This window comes from Parasteatoda tepidariorum, chromosome 10 (genome assembly GCF_043381705.1).
Source record: "Parasteatoda tepidariorum isolate YZ-2023 chromosome 10, CAS_Ptep_4.0, whole genome shotgun sequence".
NCBI lineage: Eukaryota > Metazoa > Arthropoda > Arachnida > Araneae > Theridiidae > Parasteatoda > Parasteatoda tepidariorum.
Window position 1 is genome coordinate 19,672,788 of NC_092213.1, and position 19,458 is coordinate 19,692,245.

Consider the following 19,458-nt stretch of genomic DNA (forward strand, 5'->3'; position numbering starts at 1 on the left):
TTATGCTTCATTAATCATTTATTAATCGCTCTTCACAAGAAGGGATTTGATATTTTATTTTGCTGGATACCGAGTCACGTCGGTATACCAGGAAATGAGTTGGCTGATTCTGCAGCACGATCTGCCACTACTGCCTTAACAATTTCTGTACCATACTCAGATATTAAATTACATATTCGGCAGATTATCGTATCTCTTTGGCAACAACATTGGGATCTTCAAACTCAAAATAAACTATATAATATAAAATCTGATCTCAATCATATACCAGTATTGCGTCGACGTAATGCAGATGTAAAGCTTACTCGTCTCAGAATCGGCCACACTCGACTCACCCATCTTCATCAATTATTTGGAGAGCCTCCTCCCAAATGCGACACTTGTAACGTTTTACTTACGCTTCATCACATTTTAACCATTTGTCCCTGTTTTAACCAACATCGTATTACCTTTTTAACAGCACTATTTTATGTATGAAGGATTTGTTAGGTGAAATCCATCATCCTAACATTTTCGCATTTCTGCGAGCTATTGGTATTCTATATTGTATATAGAAGGTATTATCTGATTTTATTCACTCCTATTTATTATCCATTCACCGTTTTACCTTATATAAATGCACCTTCTATTGGATTTTAGTGATTTTTAAATATATTCATCTCGTTATTAACGGTTTTATTACCTTTATGTATTTTATAGATAAGGAAATGTTCTAAGCATTTTACATTTTAAGCTGCATTAACGAACTGTTTGGCGCAGCATGTCCTCTTTTGGATCTTGTGCCATTAAACTCTACTATCAATCACAGAAATAAATAAGTGAAAAAAGAGAGAATTTAAATAAAGCATTTGGCGATAAAAAGTCAAGATTAAACTTCCGCAGAGATAACCAGGCGGTGAGCTATCAGTTTTAGTTATTGTTTTTAGTTTGAAAGGTGTATCGTGAAGACGCTGAATCCACTGTTTCGCTCTGGTTTGTCTTTCGAATTATTTATAAAAAAGAAGTTCATTTTGCATGCAAATATGGCCAGAGATTCAGGAAAAATAATCGGATTTTCTTTTAATTGGCGAATAGAAGATTTTACATTATGTTTACATAATAAGTATGTATCGATCGATAGCCCTGTATTTCGAATCAAACAATTCCAGAACTCTGCATGGAGACTTGAGCTCGATTTACGTGGCGCTGCAGAAGAGAATATTAATCTGAATTTATTCAGATGCATAGATGACTTGAATGATTCATCTAAAGTAGCTACTGATGTAAGGCTATTTATCGAAAAAACTGATGGCTCGTGTGTATTTACTGATAGAGTAAATATATTTTTTTCACCATCATCTCGTTATATCGAACCACTTACCTTATCTAAAAAAACTGTCTTGGATACATACTTAAACAAAGATATTCTAACTGTTGGACTCCATTTTTTCATAAGCTCCGAACCTTTTCTGCTAGAAAATGTACCTGTTGAATGTAACGCGCGTTCGAAACTGATTAAGACGGAATACTCAATTCTTCTGCCTCTGAAGGTCTCTGAAATGTACAATAATTCTGAATATTCCGTGACCTCTCCCTTTGCGTCCACCTCAACAGAACACCCAGAATTTCAAATCGAATTGCATTGTTATGTTTGCAACGATAATAAGAACCCAGTTACAATTACCATCCACATGGCGAAATCGGATTTTAAAGGGTTTTTGCAATGCAAGTTATCATTTTTAAATAAAGAAGTCGTTAAGTATATGTGCAAAAATAATTATACGTTTGTACCAGGGATGGATGACCCTGCTTGGAGGATTGATATTTCAAAGGAAACTTACAGTAAATATTCCATTTCGGATTCTCTTTGTTTGAAATGTGAACTACTTGCATCAACAGGAAAATTTACTTCAATTTTGGAGAAGACTGTTTACAAACAAGAAATTTCCGATGATTCAAATAGCAACAGTTTTAATATGAGCTATCTTCAAAGTAACTTGTTAGAAATGTACGAGAACAAAATTTTATGCGACTTCAAAGTGCTTGTTTCCGGAAAAGAATTTTCGGTTCATAAAACGATTCTTTCTGCAATGTCGCCCGTATTCCAAGCTATGTTCGAAAGTGGTATGACTGAAACAGCGAAGTCACAAGTGACCATTGAAGAATATTCTGTCGACGCAGTTGAAAAAATGCTAAATTTCTCGTACAGCAACAGGGTGACAGGCCTTGAATGGAATGCTTCACTAGAACTATATTCCATTGCGGATAAATACCAAATCCAAAAATTAAAAACTATTTGTTCTTCGTTTCTTGAATCCACTTTAAGTGCTGAAAGAGTGCCAGACTTATTAGCCCTGGCAAACTTGCACGAAGATGCTCATTTGAGCAAAATAGCCGATAATTTCATTTGCGGTAATTCAAAAGCTGTATTTCAATCGACCGTTTGGGAAAATTTTATGAAGGTTAATGCTCAGGTTGCTTCTGAAACTATGTATCGCATTTGCAAGTTGTTTTCTGAGATCAATATCAACCCACTGGATTAAAGTAAGATATTTTTCTTTAGAATTGTTTGTCGTTTCTAATAAGATATTTATTCTACCTTTTTCCACTCCATCTTTGATTTCAGATTAGACTTTTAGTTTTTGTTTTATTATTTTTTACTTTTATCTTTTGATAGAATACCATTTGATAGCACTCATTGTATTGTTTAAAAAAGGAGGGAACAAGGGTTTCGTTTTGTTTCATTACGAAACTAATTATGCAACTATTTGAGCTTCTATGGATTTTTCTAAAAAAAATATACAGCAGTAAAATTATGCTGTTAGTAATTTTAAGTAACTAATAAAATCATTTACATTTGCCTGTTTATAATATCTAATATTAAGATGTATAGTGATATACTATCTTTGCAATTATACTGATAACAAAAATATGGTCATAAATGTTTTTCTAAAAAATTCCGAAGACATTCTAGAATATATCCCATTATGATAGGCACTGTATTACAAATGTTTATAAAGATACAGCAAAGTACAGTCATCTGTTTACGTGGGAAAATTAGATAAAAATGTTTAAAAACATATTCATTTTTTCTTTGTTTACACCACCTTTACGGTTTAAAGCCATGAATACGTAGTTTAAGTAGCGACGCACAGCAGTTTTGATGACTGCAACTCTGTTGTGATTGTGACGGCAATTCTCTTGTGATTGTGACAGCAACTCTCTTGTGATTGTAACCGCAACTCTTAATGCTGAAGTACGGAGTTTCTATTCTTAAACTCCACTTTTCACTCATTTCATATTCTTGAAGATAACTTAAATATTTGCTATTTATTCTCTTACTTCTTTTTTTCTGAAATTTTATTTTATACAGTGAAAGTAATACCTTATCTATAAGTTAAAACTTTCTCATTTCGTCTTTGTGCTATTACTCATTCATTGTGCTATAACTTTTTTTTCTAAACTACTTGAAATTTTTTGCAGTCAGTTTTTTTATGAGATTCAAAGGTTGATATGATTTGTGATTTAAATCATTATGGACATTATTAGCAGTGTTTAAAGAAAGTTTTTTCTTCGGAATTCCAATCTTTTTTTCAAAATTATCTTATTCTATCAATTGTCAGTGAATCTTTTATAATAAACAATCGCTAAAATTATAAATACAATTAATTAAATTTAAAATGAAATCTTAATTTAAATTTCAGATGGAATTAACAAAATCCAAAAATAGTTTTAAATTGCTGTTTAATTTTCAAAATAATAAATTAAATAAAAATGTGTTTGTTAAACAATGTTATTTTACACAATTCAATAACAGGGTGCGTAGCGTTTGTAAAAAGTACTTAAAGGTGCTTTTTGGGGATTTCGTTTTTAAAAGCTTTTAAAGGTGCTTTTTTCAGCTGGAGTTTTTAAAAAGTGTTTTTTTTTTCGAATAATTTTTTTCCCCTTCAATGATATCTGGTGGATCCCATGCATTTCACGAAAAATGGGGAGTTAGCTACGTAATTATTCACGCGGACTTCATGTCGTACCCACGTTATGACTTGCGCATCCGCGCACACTTGAAACCGAAACCCGAGTACTCCAATTCGGATAGCGAATATCAGATACTTATGAAATTTTTTTCTTTTTAATTTATTTTAATTATGTTCTTGTTTATTTTATTTTATTTCTAACACTTTTTTTGACGTAGGGGGTAAGGGTACTTTTGTTCTGTGTTCAGGGTCAAGTTGAATTCACTCGGTGATGTGGGAAAGTACTGATTGTTTCGATTTACGCCCGTTTCTTTTTGGTTTTTTTTTTTAACGCTAAAACTGTTTATAAAAAGTTTTTGTTTTTCAATAACATCATTGATTTAATATAAATTTTTTGAGTGCTTGAAAATTTTTGTAAAGTGCTTGAAAGTTTTTAAAAAGCGCTTATTTTTGATTCAAAGATTTGGCTACGCACCCTGAATAATGTTTGATAATAGAAATGTGTTTGTGTATAAAAAAAACTAATTAATTTGAAATATGAAATAATCATACCATAAATTTATTCAGTTGAAATATATTTAATGTTACACTAGTTTACTTTTTATTTTGGAAACAAAATCACTTAAATATGAAATGCTATTAAATTAAATTAGAAATGTAAATGCTATTAAAATCATTTTCATCTATTTTTAAGGGAAAAAAATAATTAAATTAAAAGCAATATATGCAGTCTATTTTTATTTCTTTCATTTGAATATATTTAATGCAATTGGACTTGTTGAATTTCAAAAATCTCTTTGGAAAAAAGGGTGGTAGGATATTTGCTCTACATAATAAATAAATAGCATTATGTAAAATTTGAAACAAATTTACGTATAAATAAATTTCAAATTTATCTCACTTAATGCTATCGTTTGGGTTCTATCTTTACTATGCAGCAATACTTTCCGTCGTTTTCCATAGCGACCTCAAAAAGGTAAACAAAATAATTTGAAGCCTAAATTTTACGTATTAAAACATTCCATTGCGCAACAACCTGCCATTATTAGTTTAAAATTATGAAACAAAGTAAAAAAAAAACGAAATAACAGATCAGCCGCAATTCGTGATAGCAACTCTCGAATATGACATCTTGGAGAGACCAGTTATGTTTTGACCCTTTCCTCTTAGTTGTACAGGAATGTACAGCAGTTTTTGTAAAATTCGATTTCGCAGAACTATTCAGCCAATTTGGCTCAAATTTTGTATTTTTCCATGTAAAATTATATACTTTAACATGATGTAAAAATTGTGTACGTTAAAATTCAAAATTTTTACAACTATTATTAAATAAAATAATAAATAATTACTAAATTTTATTTTTTGCACAGATAAACAATCTTTGGAAAAACGAATTTTACAATGGTGTGAAAGTTTTTTAGTTCGTTTAAAAGGTTCTAGAGACATCGTGAAATACGCAAAATGTAAAATTAACATTAAGAGGTCCAAACTTAGGACCGTCTTTCTGACCTATTGGGACCATATTTCCCAGATTTCTGCTATCCCTTATATTTTGGAGGTCAGAAATTCGAAGCCGTTGAAAAAAAAAAGGTATGTTTATTCAGAGAAAGTACGTTTTGTGTCTTTCGTAACTTAAAATATCGTATGCACTTATTTAGCATATTTGAGGTCATCCCCTGCTCAAATCATTTAGAATGAGTCCTAGAACGTGAAGAACCGATCATTACATCAAATGTTATTCAGGGTAGACAGTTTTTTTTCCGCACAAAATACGAACTACGAAAAATATTAAGAAAGTGGTAAGTATCGTGTTTAACAGTCAAATATTTTTTTTAAATGTCCACGATGCTTTCTCTTAGTACTATTATCAATGCATTTTTGAGATTCAAAAAGTTTCCTAACTTAAAAATTTTTAATCTTTTTGAAAATCAAGACTGATTTAAAAATCAATATAGATTTTCAATCAAACATACTTCCGTCTCCTATGACTCTTCACACTCTTGTGATGAAAGAAAGCGAAATGATGCCATAAGTATAGTTTGTATACGGTAAGAACTCCCCCCGCCACAAAGTCTGAGGCCGTCTGCTGCTATGGAAACAAGAATAGCTCATTTCAGGGAGGGTAACTTCTCTTCTCTCTAGGACTAACACAATAGACCGAAAAAACATTTAGTTTCTCTCGATAATAACCGAGCCATAACCTGTCCTAAACATTGACCTCACACCCCTACTTGAAATAGTTACACCTTAACATAGCCACCGCCATGGGTCCAGACGAATGGCTAGAAGAGTTCTTACTTTAGACAAACTATGGAGGGTTCTGCTCTAAGCCAGCTGTAGCCCATGTCGCCGATGATACTTCACCGTTCAAACTAATCACTAATATGGCGGCGTTTACGTATTTTATCGGCAACAACCAATCTAAAACAAAAGTGGAATCTAAACAAAACGCCGTGGTAAAAAGATTGACGCTACTTAAGCTAGATAATCCAGGACCTTAGCAAAGAATATACATAGGTTATGTTCTTAAATGCAAAAAAATTCTGAGAACAAAAAAATTTATGATTCGAAAATTCATTTTATATGTCTTAATATAATTTATTCAAATAAATAAAAGTTGAATTACTCAAAGCATAACTAAAAGCGCTTTAGCTTCGTTTTCGTGAGTTTAAGTCTTGTTCGTCAGTCATCATACGATAAAACTAAAACTTATTTTCTAAGAATTGGAGATCAAAAATTAAAAGTGTTTTGGAAGGTTAATGGCCTAAAGTTCAAAAATGGATAATTAAAAATTCGAAATAACTCAATCGAATACCTTAGACGATTTTTATAGGATCTGGAACTAAAATTGCTCCTTGTAATCGCTGCCTGAATTCAGGACTCTAGCACAAATAGTTCTGAAGTTATAAGAGGCAAAATTAGGCTTATTTTCTCGCTTATAACTCTGTAACTTCATATAACTCTTCATATAACAGGAACTTAGTTCCGACATAGCCGACAGACAGAAGTATTGAGTTACAGAAAAAGAAAAGCAGAAAAAAATATTTAACAACATGGTAAATAACTTTCTGGTAATTTCCATTAATGCCAGGAAAAAACTTATCATTCTTTATATAAATCGTTCTCATTTAAATTTCAGGCATGCTTTTTTGCAGTGTTTTTTATGTGATCTTTTTCATTTTTTAGATTTCTAGTTGAGCTGATATTGCACTGTTGCTTTAAAAATTGAGAGAGCAGCCCAGCAACCATCACATTTCAATACAACTCTTAATGTATGATGTATTGTATCTTACGAATATATTAATAAAAATTGTGTTACTGATGCATCTCTTATATGTGAGATATTACGTTACAGTTGAATTATAGCAATGGTAACATCTGCTGTTAATTTAGTACTCAGTGATCTTTTTCATTTTTTAGATTTCTTGCTCAGTTGATATTGCATTGTTGCTTCAAAAAATGAGAGAGCAACCCAGTAACCATCACATTTCAATACAACTTCTAAAATATGATGTATTGTATTTAACAAATATATTAATAAAAAACTGTGTTACTGATGCATCTTTTATTCATATTTTGTAGAGGAATTTTTAACTTTGATTTCTACATTGGAAGCAGTTTACTTCAGGATTCATAGTTGTTTTATTTATGTATACATAAATCTTGTAATGCGTAAAAGGGAATCTAAAATTTGTCACGAAAGTTATATATAGTTAATATGAAGAATGTTTTTAATTGAAGCTGCTGCAGGAAGGCATCATTGGCAGAATATTTATCCTGAAAATGATGATTAACACTAGTGGAAAGAAAATTGATTGTTCGTGGGGAAACAGTGCTTGAAAAAATATGTAGATGAATCATTATAGGAAATTATTATTATAAATTGGTCCAATTATTCTATCGTTCTGAGATACAAAGGGAAATTTGTATCGAATTTGATAAATAATAAAAGTCTTAAATTTTGCAAGTAGGGAGCTCCATGAAAATAAAAATTAATCGTCATTTGTAATATGTAGGGCCCGCGCTAAATAGTTGCCACCTCGACAAATGCGATAAATTCGTGAAGTTGCCAAATATAATTGTGGAAAAAAAATTTAAAAAAAAAAAAAATTCAAATTACTTCAAAATGAATATTGCTAAACAAATCAGTATTTTTTATTCGATTACAGTAATTTTCGGTAGATATACCGCTTAACCAATTAGCATTTGTCAAAATAATGTAAGCTTAAAACAAACTACCTTAAAAGAGCTTACTATGTGATAAAATTAATCATAGGAAATTATTGAAATTTGCATTTGGCGAAGATTTTAAAAAATTGGCGAATTTTTTTGATATTTGGCTAATTTACTGGCTAATAACTTGAAATCCTTAGCGCAGGCTCTGAATATGCGAATATTTTAAATAAAGAATAATAATTTTGAAAATGGTTTGAGTTGTGTGGCTGCAGAGGCAAACCCCACAGAACACCTCCAACCATGAAGAAATCAAAAATCTGTTTTCGCCAAGGAAAGTTAAGGAATCCATGTACTGGCTATTAATTGCTTTAATTTATTGCCAAGTCTCTTTTTCTTAGCCTTACGCATTCAAATGTGCTAAAAGTAAGTGTGAGAATAATAATTTTAATAAAATCAAAACATTTAGCAACCAAGTAATGGTTGATAAACGTTTTGATTTTATTTAAATTACATGGTCAGGCATTCTTATTCTCGAGTTGTGAGAATCAAATTGTTTTATAATGATTTAATGCTCAGTCAAAAACTTTTCACACCAATATCTTAGTCGGTATGTTAACGATAAAACCATTTTCATTTCAATCAAATCAGTTATAAAAATATTTCTTCTTTTCAATATCTAATTTTCTCTCGTGAATTTGTTTCTCTAAATTTTGTATATTTGATACATACATAATTAAATTCTACTACACGATTGGTACACTTGAAATATTTTAAGAAAAACACTTTGAGGAACTATACGGCGTATCCTTCTATTCATATACAATAGCGTAGCGAGAAAATTATTTACTAGTTCTGCCATACAACAGAAAAATCAACGGATGCTACCGAAGAAATTCAAAATAGGGATTTTTCTACATTTGACATTTTTCTATAGTGATCTACATGTTGCAAAAATTATTTTTTCAAGTGTATTTTTTTTCATAAGTTTTCTGAAATTCTATTTTGATGTGTATAGCATTAGTAAAGAGAAGAAAAAGTTGTCAAGCCACTCTTTTCACTGTCTATGGTCCATAATTGTTTTTTACAATTGCACGGTCATTAACTTTCACGATTATTTCTCCTCAGGTTCACTTCGAATTAATTTAATCAAAACACTATTTACAATTTGAATTATACATTCATTTCCTTTTTATTACTATTTATCTTTTTCTCTGATAAAAATGAACAATAGAATATTAGTTTTCAGCTGAGAAATTATTTTGAAAATTTATAGTCATTTTTATATAATTATTGGTCGAAATTTATAGTCGAAATTTAGCGCAATAATGTGTATATATTTTTTAAAATTTTTTTTTAAAAGTACTAAGTTTTCAAAAATAAAACTTATCTTCATTAATTTAATGTATGCGAGCTGTGGTGGCTCAGGGGATAGAGCGTTCGCCTTACAATGAGGTGTAGCGGGTTTGGATCCCAGCCATTGAATATACGGATTCCGCATCCGGTTCGCACCGAGCGCAGTGCTGACGAAAAGTAACAGTGATCGACGGATTATGGGTGAGAGTCCCCTTGCCGTCAGGTCAACCATGGGAGCTTTTCGTGGTTTTCCTGTCCATGTAATGCAAATGAGGTTTACATCCCTAAAAAAGTCTCCCCCGAAGGCAAATATCCACCAATACTTGATTCGGGAGTTCCCTTGTCGTCTAGATTGGATTCAAAATTACAAGGCTACAAAGTTGAGCATTAGTAATGGTAAACCCAAAATTGGGTCGGTTGTTCAACGGCGGTAATAAAATAAAATTTAATGTATGCAATTTTTTAAATCATTAGTCCTAGTAATAGAGGATTTCACCTGAAAACAATTGACGGGAGTTTTTATTTCGAATAGATTTATGTTTTAGTGGTACGAAACATGAATTCGCATTTCGGGATAGTTCGTTTTAGCGATCTTGGACTCCTGTCTTTGCCAACAAAAATAAGCAATTCACAAACTCTCCTATACTTACGGATTGAAACTGATTTTTGATTTAACTTCGATTTTAACTGAGTAGTCTAGTTTTAGAATTAAATTCAAATAAAAAGATGTAGCTTTGCATTAAACAAAGTTCAATATTTCAATTCATTTCATAAAATTTGGATAAAAAATTCATTGGAAATCTTTTGTGTCCAAAAAATGCTGACCTCTAAAACCATTCGAATAAATTTTTTTCCTATTTTTCTTTTCCTATACCTAAAGTCAACTTTTATTCCGCATTAGAAATTTTTCCACCCATAATTTTTTTGTTAAATTTTTTATTTTTAAGAAAGTTTTGAAAAAAAGGGGATTTTTATACCCTACGTAAGCATTGCTCATAATCCTTTCCCCTTTTCGGTCAGCAAAAATAAGCGAAGGGTTTAAACAAGCAACTAACAGAGGATAGGTCTAATAATTAAACAGCTTAATGACCAAAATTCTGGGGAGAATCTAATTTTTAGCATGAAACTTTCTTTTCTTCAGTTTTGACATTACATTTAAAAATTAGAGAATATTTCCTACCTTAAATATGATCATGCAGGAATAAATAAATAAAAATATAAAAGCATGAGAAAAAATGTCTAAAGTATTGATATTATATCTCGTTCAGTACTTCAACGCATAAAACAAGGAATACAATTAGTGGGGTCTATTAATTCCTATAAAATATTTCCAAACTGAGGGGAGTACTCCTCCACCCTAAATAATTTTAATTCTTTTTTTCAAATCTTCTCCAAAATCAAATATCAATGTTTTAATACACTGTTAAAAAAGTTTCTCAAAATTGTGAAAAAATTTGTCATCGAAAAAAATATAGTCGATTTTGAAGACCCCTATAATCATTAAGTGTAAAGACATTCTCAAAATATTCTCAAAAAATAATATCATGACAAAATGTCACATCATCCTCAAATGTAAGAAAGTTCAAACTTTATTAGTGCTGAAAGTTCAGACTTATTCTGTACTTTAGCTAATAGCGATCAAATATTCAAAAAGAAAATATAATTAGACAGAAGTTTGCAAGTCTTAACTTCATTCCAAATTCATTTCATGAGGACAGGATGTTTTCACAACGGTAATCAACTCTTTCCTAGTTTGTCGCAAAGTTTATTTTCAGATGAAGACGGATTCTCTGAGCTGTTTCAATTTTTAGAATATCACTATACTCAATGATAGGTACAAGGGGTCGGGATAGCCTGGTCGGTAGGGCGCTGGGCCCACGTTCGAGAGTTCGTGGGCTCGAACCCCGCCGGCTAAAGACTCCCCGTGTAGTAAAGTGACTGATGCACGTTAAATCTGTCGAATCGCAAAAGTCTTCCATACATAACAAATCAATACCTCTGGGGGTACTGGATTGGAGAACGATCGTTCTCTGATTCAGGTCAAAATTACGATCTGTGGATGAATGAATGGGTCCGCCCTATAAACGAGTGCGACGTATGGGTGGCCGAAGTCAAATTCTTGCCCATAGATGGAGCCACTGAAAAACAAGAAACGCACACTCTGCCTTAAATTTGCTCGGTTTCACCAAGCAGGCTTGCCCGTGTGGCAAGTGGCATTAGAACCAACCAACCAGGAGTTTTCAATTTTGACTATATTTGTTTCGGAGCTATTTGACGCATATTTGCTCAATTTTGAGAAACCCTTTTCTTACAGTGTAATTTTGAATCTCCCTTCTTAATTTTCTAGACAATTTATTTAAGTCTGGAATTACCCTTGCGTGAGTTTCCCCTTACATTAATTGACATCCAGTCTCCAGAGGGGAATTTACCCCTTACCTGACGAAAAACCATTATTTTCTTAAAACCTTCCCTAAACCATCCCCAAAACCTTGGTTTTTAGTTCTTTTTTTTTTCAATTTTTATGCGAATAAAGTTAGAAATGTTAAAATTTTTTCCATAATTTTATACTTCTATGAGAACAAAAATAGTATCTTTCCAAGTGTCCTCTCCCCAAAAATCGTAATTTTCGATCTAGCTTTAATTTTAATTTTTTTTCCTCCAAATAATTAAGCAATAAAATTTTAGAATATCGCTTCAGCCATTTCGATGCGAATTAAAGTTTACTCAAAGCAAAAATAATAAACTATTTAAGTAAAGAAAAAAAATCAATTTAGCAGATACAAGTAAAAAATGTACCAAAGATACCTTTGATTGGTTACAATATGCTGTTGAGTTTTCAAAGTTGAATCATTCAGCAGATAAATGTAAAAAAATACGAAACACACCTGAAATATTCCTGGAATTGTTTCTGTAATGCAGAATCAATGATGGAGGGATTCTAAAGCAACCACCATTGCATGAAATCCATTGTGAATTGAAATGTGTAATACTAAATACACTTCTTCCTGTTTCTATATTTTTTTATACAGTTTTAGAAGAAATAGGGAAACAATATGGAAAGCAGTAAGAAAGGTAATGGTAAAAGTTGAAGATAATAATCTAAATAAACTTGACGCAAAAAATGCAGGTTATAAATCATTTATATAGTTGTATCGCAATTTAGTGACTCTCTGAGGATAGTTTTCTGTTTTGGGTATAAACCTTGAATTATAGAACATTTTTTTCAATAAAAAATAAAATAAAATTTTCTTAGTAACATCATTTCTATTAAACTGATAAATACTACTTGAATGTATATATATTATACATGCAGCTGCTTACTACAGCTAATTCTGCGAGGCGATTTTTTTCAAACAAATAATATTTTTTAATAAAAGAAATGCACCGAAAAGCCATTACATTATGACCACCCTGCTAATAACATGTAGGACCACCTTTAGCCCTCAAAACTGCTAACACCCGCCGTGGCATTGATTCCACAAGGTGCTGATAGGTAGTTTGAGGTATTGGTACTAAGCGCTCACCAACTGGTCCTGCAATTCCCTCACATTGCGAGGGGGTAGCTTGGCAGCACAAATTTGGTTTCCAATTAGGACCACAAATGCTCTATTGGATTAAGGTCAGGTGAATTTGGGGACCAAGACATGACTTGAAAGTCACTGGAATGTTCCTCGACGATTCAACCCTTATGACATGGTGCATTATCCTGTTGGTAAACACCATCCCCCGCAGGAAAAACTGTTGCATGAATGGGTAAACCTGGTCTGTAACTATGTTCAAGTAGCTTACAGACGTCAGGGATTGTTCTATGAGGATTATGGGTCCTAATGTGCCTCATGAAAGCATTGTTCCTGGGCAAAAAACTATGAAAACCTGGGCGAGCCCATTGTTATAGATGAAGGGTGGTCATAATGTAATGGCTCTTCGGTGTAAGTTATATAATTTCTAAGCTCAAATCTGCTGTACCTCATAAAATATTAATGATATTAAGCAATTCTGATGAGTTCGAAATGAAAATTTGTTTTAGTTATTTACAGATGTATTTTTAAAAAAAAGTCACATTGCCATATTTAGAAAGAGCTCGTTTTTTTACAGTCTTGATTGGGCCTATTTTTTTACAGTCTATTTTTTCATTCAATTTGTTTTAATAATATATATAAAAAAAGCAATCATCGTAACTGCAAATATCATAAATAAAAAACGAAAGCGCGGCGCGACATTTGCATTGGAACTAATGAAGAACTTCGTCTTCTCACTCGATTCTGACGCCTCACACAGTGAGAGTGTATAGTAAGGCTATAAAAGAGAAGCTGGCTCGTCTGCCATTTAGTCGCCCAAAGACCACGTGACCATGATTCCTCTCTACTGTTTTGTGTGCTTTATGCGGTTTTGTTTGTTTTTTGTAAAAAGAAAGTGTCTATCACTCCTCTCTCTGTTCACCGGTACTTTCTCAGGTTTAACAGTGCTTGGCGTACGTGTGTATTGTGTCTGCACAAATTTAACTCACAAGTTAGCAAACATGAATACAAAACAGACGTCCTTAGAAAGTTTCCTTGGAAAAAAGAAAAGGCTCAGTGAAGAGACCGAAGAGCCTTCAACATCAAAGAAACATGCAACTTTTAACAGACAATACCATGAGTCCTACTTGAAGTATGGTTTTGTCGGGACAGGCGATTCACACAAACCAAAACCGCTCTGCATAGTTTGCGGCGATCAACTCTCTAATGACGCAATGAAACCTTCAAAACTGCTTCGCCACTTGAACGCCAAGCACCCTGGATTAAAAGACAAGTCCCTGGAGTATTTTGAAAGAAAAAAACGGGAACACGAAGGACAGAAAAAATTTATGATGGCCACCACATCAATAAAGGAGAGTGCACTAAGAGCATCATATTTGGTGGCTAACCGCATTGCTAAAGCTAAAAAGCCATTCAATATTGGTGAAGAATTAATCTTGCCCGCCACTAAAGACATTTGCCGTGAAATACTAGGAGAAGCTGCTGTGGAAAAGATAGCACATGTGCCTTTGTCGGCTAGCACTGTGACTAGGCGCATTGAGGAAATAGCCGAAGACATTGAAAAGCAATTGTTGGAGAGGATTAATGCATCACCGTGGTACGCACTCCAGGTTGACGAATCTACAGATATTGACAGCAAGGCAGTACTACTTGTTTATGTGCGATATCTATATCAGGAAGATGTGCATGAGGATTTGTTATGTGCACTATCTTTGCCAACCAACACCACAGGAGCAGAACTGTTCAAGTCACTGGATGGTTATATATCAAGACAACTAAAATGGTCCTTTTGTTTAGGCATATGCACAGACGGAGCTGCTGCTATGACCGGACGTCTATCTGGTTTAACTGCTCGGATTAAGGAAGTTGCACCTGAGAGTGAAGCTACACATTGTCTCATTCACAGGGAAGTGCTAGCAAGCCGAAAAATGTCACCAGAATTTAACAGCGTATTGATTGATGTCGTTAAAGTTATTAACTACATCAAAGCACACGCCCTTAACTCGCGCCTGTTTGAGCAGCTTTGTGAGGAGATGGACGCAGAGTACAGATGCCTTCTGTTATACACAGAAATAAGATGGTTATCCAGAGGAAAATCGCTACTGAGAGTATTTGAATTGCGAGAGCCATTGCAAAGATTTCTCTTAGAAAAGAAGTCACCGCTGGCAGCACATTTCAGTGACAAGGTATGGGTCACCAAACTGGCTTACCTGTGTGACATATTCAACCTGCTGAATGAACTCAATCTGTGCCTTCAGGGGAAAATGACAACTGTTTTCAAGTTGGCTGACAAAGTAGCTGCCTTTAAAGCCAAACTGGAGTTATGGGGACGACGCGTGAACAGAGGCATTTTCGACATGTTTCAGACATTAGCGGGTATTTTAGGCGAGACAGAGCCTGAAGATTCATTCTCCCAGTTGGTTCACGATCACCTGTCTTTGCTTTTAAAAGAGTTCGAGCGCTACTTCCCAACCACAAAAGACCCACGAACTGGTAAGGAATGGATCCGCGACCCATTTGCCAACAAATCGGGTGAATCTAGCTTGTCAGTGCAGGAAGAAGATCAACTGTTGGAGATTGCTAATGACGGCGGGCTCAAAACTACGTTCGAAACAACAACTCTGCCGGTGTTCTGGATTAAAGTCTTGGCAGAATACCCCGAGATTGTCACCACAGCACTTAAATCCCTATTGCCATTTCCAACAACCTATCTGTGTGAAGCTGGGTTTTCTGCAGTAACAGCAACCAAAACAAAGCAACGGAATAAACTGGAGATAAGCAACACACTTCGGGTGTCATTGTCTCCGATTACCCCCAGATGGAGCCGTCTCATTGCAAAGAAACAAGCTTAGAGTTCTCATTGATGTAACGTTCCAGTAAGTCAAAATGTTAAATCACTTTATTTTTTGGTTTAACTGTATTTTATTTTGAAGGTATGTTTAAATGCATTTAAATTAAAATAATCTAAAATATAAACAATCAATGCCCCCCCCTCAGTGGGCCGTGGTGAAATTATCAAACTTTGACAGGTCCGCAGTTATAAAAAGGTTGGGGAGCACTGATCTAATATATTACTTTTTTGCGATTTTTGGATTCAACGAAATCTTGTATTATGCTGTCGAATTCCAAACTACGCAAAATGTTGTATTCAAATTAAAATCCATATTAATAAAAATGTAAAAAAAAAATATGCAAGAAAAGTTTAGCATATGTTTTGAAAAGAGGGGAGGAGTGGGGGAAGGAGGGGAGGGCCCAAAAACGACTGTGCCGAGGGCCTATGAAAGGTATAATCCGGCTCTGAGTCAAAGGGTTAGGCCCGTTTGTATTATGGAATCGTCCTGCCCCTAGACGCTTGTTACAGAGCATGCCCGAAAACTGCAGCTTCGTTTCAGTGCGTAGCGTGTCACATCTGCGCTGCTGAGATGCGCGCATGTCCATAAAAACCTAGTAGGTGTTGGCCTGTCTCACTTGCATTTCTTACCGTTAGTCCCTTCAGAGTGTGGCCTGCCTTAGTCTACCGTAGATGTTTTAAAGACGTTATTGTCGTCTTTTTTTTTATTAGTGGTTTACATATGAATGTTCTATCCATAGTCAGCTTGCGAGATTTAACACTGAAAATGTGTCCTAATCTTTTGATCGCCTATTACCTTTTTTATCAAACAATATGAAATCAATATGTCTTAATCATTGTACTATTGCAATTACACTTTTATATTTATATATATATATATATATATATTAAAATTTTGTAAAATTATGTAAATGCCTTGGTTACCATTAATAAAGTCAATCAAGACATTTAATGATTATGCAATGATAACATGAGTCACACAGACTCTTAAACAATTAAGATCGAACCACACAGGTTCCCAGTTTCACACAGAAACATTTAGTTACACAGAATCGAACCACACAGGTTCCAAGTTTCACACAGAAACAAACTTCAATTAACTAATAACATAGACTTTAATCACTAAGATTATCAGTTTCACTTAGAAACTACTTCAACAGACAATTCCAACTGACTCCTCATTTACATTGAGAAGGTTCTATGCATTTCATTCAGACGAGCGACATCTGGCGGGATAACATAGAGGCTGTTGTTTCGCTTATTACGCACACACACACACACACACACATATATCTATCTATCTATATATATATATATTATAACGGTCGTTGAACAGCCGACCCAATTTTATGGACTTACGACTACTAATCTACTAATGCTCAACTCTGTAGCCTTGTAATTTTGAATCCTATACAGAACACAAGGAAACTCCTGGATCGAGATCGAGAAGATATATATATATATATATTATAACCCGCATTTGCGCTATGTGATGAGGAAAACCACGAAAACATCCCACGGTTAGCCTGACGGCAAGGGGACTCTAACCCATGATCCGTCTACCACTGAGGATATTTCACGTCAGCACTGTGGTCGGTGCAGGCTGGATGCGGAATTCATTTCGACTGGAATTCAAACCCAGTTCACCTCATTGAAAGGCGAACTCTCTATCCCCTGTGCCATCGCGGCTCTACACTTTCATATTGGTCACTTTTGGCAGTGCCACTCACGACATCCAACTAAAAAATGATTTTTTGTCCTTTAATTGTCGCACATACTAGGAAGCTCCTCTCACCAAACCCTATAATTGATTTTCATTCATCATTGTTTATTTCTCCTGATAGGTCAATATTTTCCACAAAACACAGAACATTTTGGCATAAAAATGCACAATTATTTTGGCTTTAAGTTGGAACATTTTGTTAAACAGTTGATCAAAACGAAATAGACAATTACCTGGATTTGTCATAAGTGGTAATATAGTGGTAATATAGTCATCAGTGGTAATATAGTCATCTGAATTTGAAATAAGTTTTACCTTAATAACACAGAATGTGTGACTCAATAAGAAATAATTGAGAAATAATCTTAACTCGTCGACAAAACTTGTAACGTTTCAAATAAGGAATGGTATTTCTCGCTGTTTCTTAAATATTTTTTATTTTTTTTAAATTTCCCTTTAAATGTTAAGACTTATGTCTGGCAATACGGAATATCTCTATTACGCTTTTTTTTTCTGTTATTTTTGATTGACATCTACTCGATTGCGAGTTTATAAAATAACGAAATAAAGATCTCGTGAAGGAAAAATAAATTTTCTACAACAATAGTCAACATTCAAAACAAAAAGGTTGAAAAAAATCACAAAAAGGAACTAAGATTTGCAGTAATTTTCTAAGAAATAAGAGTTTCGAACAAAAAAGAATAATTTTAAAATTATGATACAAAATGGTTCTATCAGTATGTCAAATTTCAACTCTGTAGTTGCATTTCGGCTAACAGTAGATGGGCGCGAACGTGTTTTTTTTTCTTTTTCACTACAACTCTAACAGTTAATAATTCCTAAACTAATAATCGAATCGTAATTTTTTTAATGTCCCGTCGAACTCATTTTGCAATTTTTTTCACAACTTTGTATTTTCCAGTTTTTAAGTCTTATAGATTTTAAGCAGTAAAGCAAATTGAAACGAAAAGTCAGAAAAAAATCGCAATAGAGATCTTAAAATTTCATTAACTTTCAAACAAATTGGAATTTCGAAATAAAAAAAAAACTCTGTTAAGTTCATAAGCAAATATGGCTCTTCTCGCATGCTTTCAACTCTGTAGTTGCATTCCTACGGCCTGTATGGTATTTCTTCCAACAAGTTTAACAATTAGTAATTCTCGAACAAATCATCGAATGTTAATTTTTTAACCTATTGCAATTCCTGGCAACTTTTCTACACATATTTGCAATTTCAAGCTGCTAAGTTGTGGAGTTTTTGCTCAGCAAAGCAAATTGTACGAAAAGTGAGAAAATAATCACAATAGAGAGCTTAAAATTTCATTAACTTTCAAACAAATTGGAATTTCGAAATAAAAAAAAAACTCTGTTAAGTTCATAAGCAAATATGGCTCTTCTCGCATGCTTTCAACTCTGTAGTTGCATTCCTACGGCCTGTATGGTATTTCTTCCAACAAGTTTAACAATTAGTAATTCTCGAACAAATCATCGAATGTTAATTTTTTAACCTATTGCAATTCCTGGCAACTTTTCTACACATATTTGCAATTTCAAGCTGCTAAGTTGTGGAGTTTTTGCTCAGCAAAGCAAATTGTACGAAAAGTGAGAAAATAATCACAATAGAGAGCTTAAAATTTCATTAACTTTCAAACAAATTGGAATTTCGAAATAAAAAAAAAACTCTGTTAAGTTCATAAGCAAATATGGCTCTTCTCGCATGCTTTCAACTCTGTAGTTGCATTCCTACGGCCTGTATGGTATTTCTTCCAACAAGTTTAACAATTAGTAATTCTCGAACAAATCATCGAATGTTAATTTTTTAACCTATTGCAATTCCTGGCAACTTTTCTACACATATTTGCAATTTCAAGCTGCTAAGTTGTG

General features: G+C 33.4%; 3 protein-coding genes across 4 annotated transcripts in view; 2 read left to right on the forward strand and 1 right to left on the reverse strand.

The window, feature by feature from the left end:
- Positions 1 to 19,458, reverse strand: part of LOC107437016 (uncharacterized) — a 256,380-nt gene that overhangs the window by 227,681 nt on the left and 9,241 nt on the right. The window lies entirely within an intron of this gene.
- LOC107443644 (uncharacterized) lies at positions 20 to 7,510 on the forward strand. 2 transcript variants are annotated; one of them, XM_016057586.3, is made up of 2 exons: positions 20 to 2,523; positions 7,374 to 7,510. In XM_016057586.3, exon 1 carries the CDS (start codon positions 1,023 to 1,025, stop codon positions 2,520 to 2,522), a length of 1,500 nt encoding a protein of 499 aa, XP_015913072.1. In that variant the 5' UTR covers positions 20 to 1,022; the 3' UTR covers position 2,523; positions 7,374 to 7,510. The 2 variants fall into 2 exon arrangements, with proteins under 2 accessions (XP_015913072.1, XP_015913071.1); XM_016057585.3 differs by having other exon boundaries at positions 21 to 2,523; positions 7,140 to 7,510.
- LOC122270368 (SCAN domain-containing protein 3-like) lies at positions 14,002 to 15,852 on the forward strand. Its single transcript, XM_043047432.2, has one exon. The coding sequence runs from the start codon at positions 14,002 to 14,004 to the stop codon at positions 15,850 to 15,852; it is 1,851 nt and encodes a 616-aa protein (XP_042903366.2).